Genomic DNA, 12,952 nt, shown 5'->3' on the forward strand with positions numbered 1-12,952 from the left:
AAATTCCTTTCCGCAAGGTATCATTTTTCAGACACTGCAAATTTTTCTTGAGAGCAGATCCGATTTATTAAAAAGGCTGTCAAACATGGAAAATATACTAATGTTCCTTATGCTTACTTGCCTAATCAGCAGAAGTTGCTCAGCTGTGTTCAGTTCCTGATCATTCTAAATCTTCATTAACTTGCACTAATGAAAGGGATGTCCTTTATAAATTAACCGATTTAATATACCAAATTACTGCAGGAAAACTATGTCGCTTAAGTAAACATCAAGAAGATTGCAGGACTTAATTTTTTTCAATCTGTAATTGCAGCAAAATTGTTTTCAATCACTTATAACAAAAGGTAGTTTTGTAAGTCTATGGAGTCTACCCAAAACATGCATTAAAATGGTTGCTGAGTGATTTTAATCAAAAAGATTAATTTTTCTTATTAGCAGGATTCTTTTAGTATAGAAGTATATGACTTCTAACTTGTGTTTCCCCCAAGAAAATTCAGAAGGTTTCTATTTGGAGCCATAATTGTTAAAGATATTTTTAAGGTCTCCAGGGTAAATACCTAACTTTAGGAAGGGAGAGGATTGTTATTATTAATTTTTTTTTTTAGGAAGGGAGATTATTTTAAGCTGTCTCTGTGTAGATAGATTTTTTATAGTAACCTCCTGTTCTGGTATTTTTATGTAACATTCAATTTAAAAAGGAAACATTATGGTCAACCTTTCCTCTAATCTGAGATCTTTCAAGTTGGAGATAGAAAAGCTCTGTTTTTTGTTTTTTATTTTTTAATTTTTTTTTTCCCTTGGAAGGTCACAGTGGACAACTACTTGGTTTGTCAAAAATAAACTTGAAACGGGTCTTGATATTCATGCTGGGATTGGGACCTCTGCCCAATTCTTGTGATCCTGAGCTTACGACTTTGGTCTGGCTGTCATGTCATTGATGGGTCCTGAAGGATAGAAAAGGAAACCTCTCTCCTAATGAGGGCACTTGCTTGGAAACATGGATCTTCTTCTAGGTATTTGTAGGGAAAGATAAATGTTGTGGATCTCTGATTAAAATCTTCCTCTCATAAAATCTTAAAAAAAAAAAAAAAAATCTTCCTCTCAGATTAAATTTTCCCCAGAGAAGGATAATTTCATTTTCTGTAGCCCAAATCAAGGAATTGAGTTGTGGTCGTGTCAGAAACAGATATTGCCATATTATCAACTCAGACTGTCTTCTTTAATGCTTGCTGCATGAACAAACCCAAAGGGTATCGTATGCCTTCCCATTCCGATTCCTTTCACTTCTTCCCATTTTTTGTGGGTAGAAGAGGCAGTGTAGGCTGCTTTGGTGATTTGGTAATAATCTCACACCTTGAATGGTTGGTCTTCCTAATGTTTGAATAGAGAGGACTATCCATTACTTAATTTTCACAAGAGAGACACATTTGGTCTTACTAAAGATATATTTCTGGTCTTTATATATTCATATCTCACCTGATGCTTATTCTTAAACATCCCTGCTGAGTCTCACATGCTATTTTTGTTCCCTTCTGAGTCCACAAAACCTTTTATCCCTAGAGAAGTGTTTGAGGTTGAAGGAAACATTGCCCGTCAAATTAAGTCTTCTTATCTACTAGACTAGTCCTACTATGGAAACCTGAAATGGTCGTATCTATATTTAAAGATGATTACGTTGATCGTGAACATTTCTAACTCCATGATTAACAAGCTGTTAATTCAAACATGAAATGAGAACATATTTGATTTGCTTAGGATTTTAGTAGGTTCTGGTAACTTCAACTTACCTTTTTGTCCTGGTTAGTGAATAGTGACGTATTGTTTTGTTATTTGACAATAATTATACCAACAGTGAAGGTTGAATGATACTCATCATTTCATCACTGCATCTTTCCAGGCTTCATAAAACCACACCTTACTGAAAATACTAGATTTTAGCAAGTGAATCCCTTTCCAGAAGGACAGGAAGAAGACAGGGTTGGTTAGACAATGGAATCATCCTTTGTTCCATGATAAAGGCAGTAAACTGAAAACAAGTCAAAGCTTAAACAAGACTGTCCCAATTCCCACCATAATGGTGTGTCCAGCAGGATGTAGTTTCTCCTTCATTCCGTTGGGGTGGGAGCTCCCTATTACTCTGTGCCTTGCCAGGAGTAGCTGAAAACTGTGTCAGATAAGGCACCCGTCTGGATCATCATTGGCAATTTTCTGTAGCGTTCAATGCCAGAACTTGACGTTTTTCACCAATCCCAACAAGAAGCATTGCTTACTTTTGTTTTTGAACAAACGTGTAGTTCTCCAAAGATTGATAACTGAAAAATTCTGACCACAGCATTGATCCTACAGCTCTGATATTTTTTTTACTTCTGCCATCTGCCTTCCTCTCTGAGAAGGAACCCACGGCCTCCTTGCTGTATATTGCCCTTCACCGGCTCCATGGGGGCGGGGAATTCTTCCTACGTACTCCAGCATGGCTCATCTCATGCTCTTTGCCCAGGAAAGAGGAACTACTTATCTGGACAGCCTTTTTTTTTTTTTTTTTTTTTTGGCATTTCTGACATTTGGGGTGGATAGAGCCTGGGCTTTCATCACCCTCTTGCAATACTTTTCTTCCTTGACACACTCTTCTTCAATTGGAAGGCAGGCTGTGGAAGTGGCTCCCGGCCTCCTGATTATACATCGTAATTTCCTATCACCTTTTCTTTTTACAGACCTCATTACTGGCATGCCAGTCTCCACTGAAAGAGCATATGTGCCTTCAGGTAAGGAAAAGAAGCTCACCTCATTTCACTAACCAGAACCACAGACCTAACGAGTGCTGGCTGCACCTGCTACTAATCAGACCCCCTTCTGCATCCAAATTGTAGCTGTTCTTGTTTTCTGCTGCAGTATGTCCTCCAATTCCTTTTGCCTCTTGGGGTTTTCCAGTTCTTGCCGTATGTCTGAAGCTGGGCCTGGGAGGCATGCATGGGTAAAAGAAATATCTCGATACAACTTAGTGACATTAGACCAGGAAAGAAGACATCTGGGTTATACATTCAGTTTTTTACAACCTTTCTAGGTGCTTCTCTCGGCTGCCTCTGTTCCTTTCAACCCACCATAGTTCATTCCTGGGTTATGTGTCCGTGTCCAATCTCTGACCTCCGGGCTCCTAACGAGCAGCTGCAGGTCACTGAACTTAGAGGAAACACTGTTGTACGCCTGAGTTTTTCAGATGTTGATGCATTGCTTTTTGGTTTGTTTTGTTTGTTTCTTCCTTGCCTGTAATGTTTGCTGATAGCACTTACAGTCTGAGCAGATATTAGCTACTTCTAACCCAGCTCTAGTAATGTGTATATAACCATAATTCATTCATTTCTCCATTTGCTGTAAATCTAATTAACCTGCTGTGAATTTTTTTCTTTTCTTTTTGCTCTTTTTTTTTTCTTTTTACTTTTCTTATCCTCTGTCATTCTTTAGTTAACAGGACCTTAGAATATTTAAAAATTCATATTTAATGAGAAGCAAGTTTTTAGAGTCTTAGATTCAAAACTCACTTCAGAAGTATGATGATAACTTGTTTCTGCACGACACCTCATGGTTTACAAAGACATTTACATCTCATTTCGTGTTCACAATGGATGTGTGAAACAAGACATTATTTTTCTTCATCATACAGATGAGAGACTTAAGCATTAGAAATATTAAGTCATGTGTCTCATCAAGTAGGAGAGCAGGTCCTTCCAGCTAGCTCAGTATTCCTTCTCATTACCCTGTATTTAATATTTTAGTGTCATTGATTTCCTTCATATGGCCTGTACCTTGTTGGAAAGTTGGAGGAGGCCATATGATCAAACACAGCTTTTTTTTTTTTTTTTTTTTAACTTCTCTTCACCAGTTTCTCCTCTTCAAAGCCATTGTTCAAGATCATAAAAGTTAAATCTCTCTGTATCCCAGATGGCTTTGACCATGTTTAAGGCATATCCACATGTTGTTCCTAAGATGGACATCTGTGCGTTACAGGGTGGGATGATCCCAGAGTCTAAGAGGGTTGTACTTCTCTGAGGAACAAAGAAAGCAAGAGAGAAGGGAGGGAGACAGGGAGGGAGGGGAGAAAAGATAAAGGTAAAAAGAACAACAAAAACAAAACAACAAAATTGTTAAATTATCTGAGTTTTCTTCCCCTTTCACTCTGGCATTTCTTTCTTATGAAGGGCTTCACTGCCTGACTCCACAGACGTTGTTAGGAAGCTGGGTTTTTTAGATTATGTGATGCTTCTCTTGGGAATTGGGAGTGACTCTCACTAGTATTTTCCGATCTATGACTTGAATCTTTATAGCTTTCTGGCTGCTGACTTTCAATCCCTCTTTGATACTAACTTGTTCTTTGTGACTAATAAAAACCCATGGGTCCCATGCTTTTTTTCTGCATGAGTTGTGTTTTATGCTCTGTCTGTATTTAAATACTAGCTTTCCTTCCTTTGTACTGGCTCCCTAAGAGAATCTTGCCCCTGTACATCTCCAGTGATCGTATTACGAATTTATTGAGCATGTTTTGGTTGATCCTACTGTACCATGCCAGCGGATCTTGCATGGACTTTCTTCAGCACTGTGTTTGCTCAGGGTGTCTACGCAGACCATGTTGCCTGAGAACAGATTCATTCTTCTTCCTTTTTTTTTTTTTTTCCCCTTTGCGCATGAAAGTTGACTTTCATTCTCTCTGAATATGGGGATTGTTCTCTTTGGTTTCATGTTTCTGAAAATCAAGACCACACTTGAGAGAAGGAATGGGCCATCTCACCTGTCCTGTGGCTCTGTTCAGAGTCATGTTGAGTCATGTTTCTAGGAAGTTCGTACACCAGTTGGTATGTGGGGTTTCTCTATAGGTGGACTAATTTCCATGTTCATCCCTTGGGTTTGGACTATGGATAGAGTCCTCCGTGGTCTTTGAATTTTGCATACATCTTCCTCTGACTTAAAAATGCTTCAGCTTTCCCGTTGCACTGTTTCCTAGTCCTCTTTTTCCAGATGATCCCTGAGCCTGGCACATTTCTGATGTTAAAAATGCAAGCAGCCTGACTCAATAAAGCCTCATTTCACTTCTTTGTTTTATAGAGTCTCCCATTAGAATATCAGTATCAACAGAAGGAGCAAATACTTCTTCATGTAAGTATATTTGAATATTCCATTCACTAGTTTTGAACCCAAGACAGTATCTGCCTCTGGAGGTGGTGTTCCTGTCTCTCCTCTACCCTTGCTGAGGAACCAACCATACATCAAGTTTGGGAGCAGGCTGGTATTTGCTGCGTGGAAGGGAATGGCCCCGTACTGTGCTTGCGGTGGGGGTAAGGGGATTAGATATCCCCTCCCCCTAAGATACACATGGACATTGGAAAACACCGCATATGGGGTGGTGTTATACTGTAGTGTCTTTGAATGTTGAAAAATGACTGCAGAGCCTCTGAGGCCTGATTCTGGGTGAACAATAGAGAACATCGTTGTTTTTAGTGTGTCTTGTTGCCTTTAGCAATTGCTTGAGGCCTGATACCCAGCTGTTTGGGTCCTATTCTAAAGCTCCCAGTTCTCATACAAAGTCTGCTGTGATAGAGTAAAGAAACTATATATAGATGCCCTTAATTCAAATTTGATAGCAAGTGACTAATTATGAAAATGTTTGAAAGCAAGTCCCTAGGCAAGATCTCAGATTAGTTTTCATCTGTTTAATGTGAAATGTGCTTTGTGCTTGTGGAGTTCTACAACTGTTAGATTGATTGGTGCTTTGTGCCATGTCAGGGGAACTTAAGAAATTAGCAAGGACTAGTAAAAATAGTTTTGATACTTATGAATTGTGAATAGCGTTGAATTAAATTTTGATATCCAGCAGGGGAATTTATCAGACCTTGAAAATAAAACCTATAATTACAGTCTTCTTCTCCCTTATTTTAGCTCTTTATTTAACGCTATTTCTCAGTTTGAGAAGCTCTTCCATAAGCAGATATTCCCGATTATTCTGTTCCAACCCGGGGAGCATGTTGAGGGCACAATTTCCTTTGGCTATCAGTGTGGTAGGAAACACTGGCAGGAAGGTCTGTATTTTAAGCCACTTCAGTTGTTTTGTCCATCTGTTTAAATACATCCAGTTTGAATCTAAAGCCTTTCCCTTCGGGTTAGTACCAGGACTGTAACGATATGATGTAAACGTATTTTTTATTGCATGAAGTATGATGTTTTGACTACATTTTAGCTAGATAAAGCATCATTTAACTAGATTGATGGAAGCAATCTAGTGAGATCAAACAGGAAATAAGATGCCAGAGAGGACTACATTGGCTTCTTCTGTATTCTAAAGATACTCATTACATAGTCTAAAACGATAATCCCTTCTGGGGAGCTTGGGATATTTGTTACTTAATTCTACTTATAAAAAGATTAGTATAATTATATAGATTTTAACTAACTCACATTAAGGAATCATGTTGAGCTTTGTTTTAGATTTTTGAGTGTTTATTATACAAGGGCAAATACTAGATTTTTCTTTTTGGCATTTTGTCTGGGAACAGTTTCTCCCCTGCATGATTCATTGAATAAAGTTATTGAAACTCTTGTAATTGGAACCCTCTTGCTATCATTAACGGGGCGATGGATGCTATCCTTAAGCATATGCAAGTAGTTTTGGAATAGAAGAAATACTTCTTTGGGTTTTCCAGAGCTTCAGGGAACTGAAATGAATCTCTCAGTTTACATTTGTATTCATTGCAATACTGTTGAGAGAGAAATAATTTTGAAATCTGACTCTGATCTCTAACTCTCGGCAGAGTTAGTTCCTGATATTTGGTAAAGGTTTTAGACTAAGAAAGAAGGCTTTGTATTTTAATATGGTATAAAAATATTTCAGTGCGCCATTTTCATACATTCCCCCCCTTCCCTGTTCAGGCTGGGCTCTCAGGAAACACTGTGGAATTGATTCAAGCACACATTTTCTTAATCTCATGAAAATACACTCTGTAATTTGAAAGTAGAACTGGGAATGACCAGATCCTGAGTCCAGTCTTAGTGAGAGCAGCGTGAGGCACTCAACCCTTCTAGAGGGAGCGTTTGCAGAGCTCCGCAGTGCAGGGTCCGTCAGGTCAACAGAGCTCCATGTAGCAAAGGCCGAAGGGGAAACTTGAGGCAGCAGAAATAGCCATAAGCGGGGTTTACACATTCAAGTCATCTATAACAGTCAAAGGCCTTGGGAAAGTCCACACGGGTCAGAAATAATCAGCGCCGAAGAATAGGTTCCTTTTCACTTTGTTTCCACCAGAAAGGAGACACCGGTAAATCCCCGTGCGGGAGAAGCGAACCCTGCTCTTACAATGCAGTCACGTCTCTGTGGGTGACATTCTTGGAACTCTGGGCACTGTCGTTTGCTGTGTACATTTTGCAGAGCCTGTCTATGGATTCGGCAAACCTGTTGTGTATTGGGATGAGTGCGTGTGCTCTCGGGGGTCAGGTGATCCTGTTACTTTTCCCTTTTTTAGGCAGAAGAGGCGCACCTGTGTGCAAAAGCTGCCCCTAACAGCCCCAGTCCTGTTGATGAGAGCAGCTCACTGCTGAGTAAACCCTGAGGGGGTTCAACCCTGTCAGTTTATGCCCTTGACCCTGTGCCCGGAAGGATTTATGCCCTATAACCCGAAGGATGCCAAGTCTGTCCTTTGTCCCTGCATCCCGCTTCTCCCCAGAGCCTCCCCTGACCACTCCCACCCTCTAAGTTCTACTTTAGCCCTCTGTATCTCCTGTTGGGATAGAGAAAAAAACAAAAAGAAGAGAATAAGTATTGCCCACCTACCTATCTGAAATACTCCTGCTAATATTTTAATATACATTCTTCTTATCAGTGTTCTTCATTCTGGGTTTCTGTTTATCCGCTCTCCCTCAGTCTACTTAATGTATCAGATGCATTTTTCTCGTGTTACCAAATACGAATCAGAAGTATTTTAAAATAGTTTTCTGAAATCTGAAACTTTTAAATAATTCTTTAAAACTCACTGCAACAATAAAGCAGTTGTTCTTGAGTAGAGGTTTTAAGGGATTTATGTTTCATTTACAAATACCTTATCATTTATTACCCCTTTGTATTTATTATTCCTAACATTTCATGCATATTGATGAAATGCCAAAGGTACTGATCCTTCCCTTTGGAAGGAAAATTTTCGCTATTTCTTTTTTGAAACTGGGATTGAACTTTGCATTGTACACTCACTATTTTTAGAGTTGCTAATTTATGAAATGCTCAAGATGTTTCCTATAATGATCTCCTGGTAAAGGTGAACATTATTTGCCTTTATTTTATTTACTTTGTTTTGGTAAATGAGGCATCTGTAACTTGAAACATGTAATTTGCTAGATGAGTGTCCTGTTACACGTAAGTGCTATTGTAAAAGGAGAAGAACGTGAACTTTACAAAACGGTTAGTAGGACTCTCTTGTTCCTCCTTTATGTAGGATCAGCAAAAAAGTAAAAGAAATGCTTAGAACAGACCATAATGACTTCCCTCTGAAGTGCCAGCTGCCCATGACCCTATTTTGCCTATGATTTTATTGAATGCTATAAAAAGGTACAATTGTTAATACCAGTCACTTTACTGAATTAAGAACCATCCATTCCAATTTAAGGTATAAAAGAGAGAAACAAAAATGAAGTCTAATGAATAGTAATTAGAAAAAATAAAGATAAGTTTCTGGAAAACAGTCTTAAATAGTTGTAAGTGTTCATAATAATAATAATAATAATAATGGCAAACATCTGTTGAAGTCTTTCTGTGTGCCCGGCACTGTGTTAGGTGATTTGTATGGAGACCCATAATGGTTCTCATAAAACCTTAATCCATTCTTCAGATGTTAAGGCTGATAAATTTTATCTGAAGTCACAGAAGCAGAATTCAAACCCAGGCAATCCACTAGCTTGCTATGCATGATATGTGAGAGTTTTTTTGCCTCAAAGAAAAAGCCTTTAATATTAAAAGGAATGAGATCCTGTGAATGGACTGGAAAGTAATCTTTGACACAAAGTGGATTGGAGGTGTGGATGGTAGCTTAGGGAAATGCATGACTTGGGACCAGCTGAGCCCATGTGATCTGTGTGTTACGCACATCAAAGCATGCCGAGCAGTGAGGTAAAATGGACAGAATGCACACCTTGCGTGGACACGTGCTCGCAAGTTAAATACCAATGATCTAATTACTGGATAATCTTAGGCAAATTGTCTAACCTCCCTGAGACTCAGTTTCAAGGTCCGTATAATCCTGTTTATCTCAAATCTACATTGGAAGCCTAATGTGGGAAAATTAATGTGAATCATTTAGCACAACTTTGCTTTTAGGTGGTCTCCCCTATCTGTGGGAGAGATAAAAACGAAAACCTGATGTAGCTCTGAAGAGACAATGGTCATCAGAGGAGGCCTTGCATCTCATTTGAACAATATAGGAAAATATCTTTATTTTTGGAGGAGGAAGGGAGTTAATTATTTGCATTCCAGATGATGCTGCTGAAAGTTCCAAGCCAAGAAATCACTGTGTCTCTTCAAAATATGATATATTCTCAGCTAAGAGTGCATTTCAAAGGAACTTATCCAGGAAGTCCTCTTTGAAATCTCTGAATGAAATGGACGATGCAGTCTTTAATTTGGCACCTAAAAGAGCTGGCTGAAGGGGAAAATGTCTTTTGTCTGCAGGACATTTCTGTTATAATGAGATACAGCATTTTCACTTGGGACTAGCACAGTGATCAATATTGATTCGATTCGACCACGTCCGCTGGTCCCTTGGTGAGAGATTTAAAGCTCTGATTCTTACATTCTGCCTTCAGCTGCAACTGACTTACCTGCTTTAATGGTAGAGGAAACTGCCTGGACCTTTGCTAAATGATTCTCTGCTGGAAAAAATGGCATTTCAATTTCAGGTCTTTATTGGTGGCAAAATACGAAGTCCGTCCTGTCACCGTTGGAGAGCGACTTCTAACTGAATGCAAATTGTGTTTCCACATTTCTATAAACATGGCATTTTCCGGGGTGTGGTGGCGCTGTCTGTTGAGGAGAAGGACAAATTCCCATGCATCATAGAGCAATAAGAGAATAATTTTAAAAGGAAATTGCCCAACTAATATTACTGCCATCTTTCTAATTGCGAAGACACTTAGGGTTTTTTAGGACAGTAAGTGACTTGGAGCAAGAGGACGGAGGTGTATGTCACAGCCATTGCTGTGTTCAGACAAGTTATTGCCTTCGCAGTCATTCATTCATTTTGTAAGTGACTGTATCTTACTTCTTTCTTAAAGCACCACCTGCAACTGTAATATAGTTCTTCAGTTCTGCCTTTGACCTTTCTAAAGTCACTCCCTGCCTCCCACTGCCTTCTATCACTGGACAAGATAACTTTGAAACATTTGGTCAAGCTTATAATGAAATTGTAGTTAACCTTTGGTATTCAGTTGAAATTAACCTTTACCAAATTATTCTTTTGAATCATGAAATAAACCGTGTATGTGTATGTGTAAACATACATAACTGATATTTGTACCATACTATATATTTTATAAGGCTTATTTTTATATATTGAGTCATATATTCACATAGGAACTCTGTGACCTCGATTTTATCCCATTTGTCAGCTGATGGGTTGAAGCTCAGACATTCTGACATGTCCAAATTCAAAAAGTAAGTAGGTGGTGGAAGAGAAATTTAAACCTGAATCTTCTGGTAACAAATGTTTTGGTCTTTTATTTACAAAGTCTTATGGGATTCGTTCAGCTAGTTTGAGGGAAGGCCTTCTTAAAAAAAAAAAAAAAAGAAAGAAAGAAAGAAAAGTAAAAGAAAAGCATTAAGATGCAGTTTTTTATGAAGACTCCAGGAATAAAATCACATTAGTCCCAGTTATCCCAAAGCCAGCTTTTATTGAAGTCATACCCTTTCCACACACTATAAGGGAATGAAATGGATGGGTGAGCTCTTAGTTAATGGTAACACAATTCAAGGGTTTAATAGTAAAAACAGGAGGCAGAAGTGTTGGTCTAGAATTATTTCAGTGACCTTGCTGTTTGGCTTTGTTATTTTGAGAATGATGTGGTATATTTCCAAATATGCTATTTTACAGAGATGGGAATACTGTTAGAGCCATGGTGCTAATGGGATTCTGATCTTCATCAAACAGGCATACCCTCGGTGGTCATTTATGTTTGGGATAGATACGTTGCCTTATTCCAGACTAAGTACTATTTAATTTAGTGCATGATATCTCAAATCCTGAAAATTCTTTGTATGACAGAGTTATTCATTAGTGGAAAATTATCAGACCTGGAGCAATTATTTCTCTGTATTTTATTCTTTGGGGAGGTTTTTACTGGAATATTCTCTTTAACATTAAAAAAAAATTCATCAGTCTTTTTGCATATCAGCTGGAAGAGGGGAAGACATCTTTATCTTTTCTGTTTTCAGAGTAGTAAAAACTTTACTGAGTGTTTTTAATCATTTGAGATAGAGCAGTGGAATGGATTAGATAGAAGAGTTTTAATTTATTAAATGTGAGTGGAGGCAAGGGAGTGGAAACGGGTGTATATCAAGAAAGCATCTGGAAGAACAAAGCTAGCAAGATTTTGATAAATTTACTTATGCCAAACTTGGTGGTTTTATTTCTTTATTTTTTTCAAGTTATCTAGGGATCTGAGAAATTGGAAGATGGAACTGGATGCCTTTGAATTAGATAGGGGGTCCTCTAGGAAACAGCTCTCTCCCTGGAGGAGAGGGGAGAAAATGATAGAGGAAGGGATGGGGAACGGCATGATAAAGCTACAGCACAAAAAGAAATCGGGGCATTCTGATTTAAGAGTTTATCAGTTACCAGCTGTAGAACTTTAATTCCAAATGGCTTACATATAAAGAGCGTATGTTGGCTTCCATAACTGGTCCAGTTGGATCCAGAGCCTCAGTCGCATAAAGGAATGGCTTCTCAGTCTTTACGCTTTGTTTTTCCGCAGATGTTAGCTTCACTCTTAGTGGGCTTTCTCTGCCTGACAAGGAGATAACTGCTGGTATCTCTAAGCCTGTAACCCCTCAGCTCATGGTCTAAAAAGAAGAGAAAGTCTACTCCTTATCTGCATAGCAGAACTTGAGGAAGAATTTAAGGAAGAATCTGATTGTGTCCTTGCCTACCCCTAAAATCATTACTGTATCCAGGAGATTAATGACTTCCGTTGGGCAGGGCGTGGGGTCAGATATCCCCTGCTGTGTGTGTTTGGGTCCCTGAGGCAGATGAGCTCAGCCCTGTGGGAACCGCAGGGTTTAGGTTCATTACAAAGGGGAAGGTTTTATATCTAAAGAAAGGCAAAGTGGGCCAGGCACGTGAAGCCAGCACCGTCCTCTGTTGCTGATGAGCAGACAACTTGAGAAGACTCAGGAAATAGGTACACCGAGATTTTTTTTTTTTTAAGATTTTATTTACCTATTTATTTGACAGAGAGAGACACAGTGAGAGAGGGAACACAAGCAGGGAGAGTGGAGAGGGAGAAGCAGGCTTCCCGATGAGCAGGGAGCCCAATGAGGGGCTCAATCCCAGGACCCTGGGATCCTAACCTGAGCTGAAGGCAGAGGCTTAACAACTGAGCCACCCAGGCGCCGCTCTCACAAAGAATTTTAAAGGAAAATTGAAAATAGATGTTACTGAACATTGTTACTGAACATTGTTCAACTGGGCAGACAAGATTAAAGCAGAAATTTTAAAGAAAATGAGTTAGGAAACTGAAGACAGTTGAAATACCTTGAAAGACTCTTTATTAGAACCTACGAGTTGACTATATAATCATAATTAAAATACCCTCTTTTTTTAAATCCATAAACTTAATGCTTTTCTGAAGAAAGTAGAAAAGATTTTTTTTTTAATGAGCTACAGTTTTCAAGTTAGAATACATGGGAAGCATTTTTGAAATCTGTAAAATGTTCTGA

At 38.7% G+C, this 12,952-nt stretch overlaps 1 protein-coding gene across 6 annotated transcripts in view; it reads left to right on the forward strand.

The window, feature by feature from the left end:
* The window catches only part of NRG1 (neuregulin 1), a 228,900-nt gene that overhangs the window by 69,380 nt on the left and 146,568 nt on the right, over positions 1-12,952 (forward strand). For all 6 annotated transcript variants that reach the window (XM_047716950.1, XM_047716949.1, XM_047716951.1 and 3 more), the window contains exons 4-5: positions 2,712-2,762; positions 5,095-5,145. In XM_047716950.1, coding sequence (XP_047572906.1) covers positions 2,712-2,762; positions 5,095-5,145 — 102 coding nt within the window. The remainder of the gene's footprint in view (positions 1-2,711; positions 2,763-5,094; positions 5,146-12,952) is intronic.

The sequence above is a fragment of the Lutra lutra genome, chromosome 2, assembly GCF_902655055.1.
Source record: "Lutra lutra chromosome 2, mLutLut1.2, whole genome shotgun sequence".
Taxonomy (NCBI): Eukaryota; Metazoa; Chordata; class Mammalia; order Carnivora; family Mustelidae; genus Lutra; species Lutra lutra.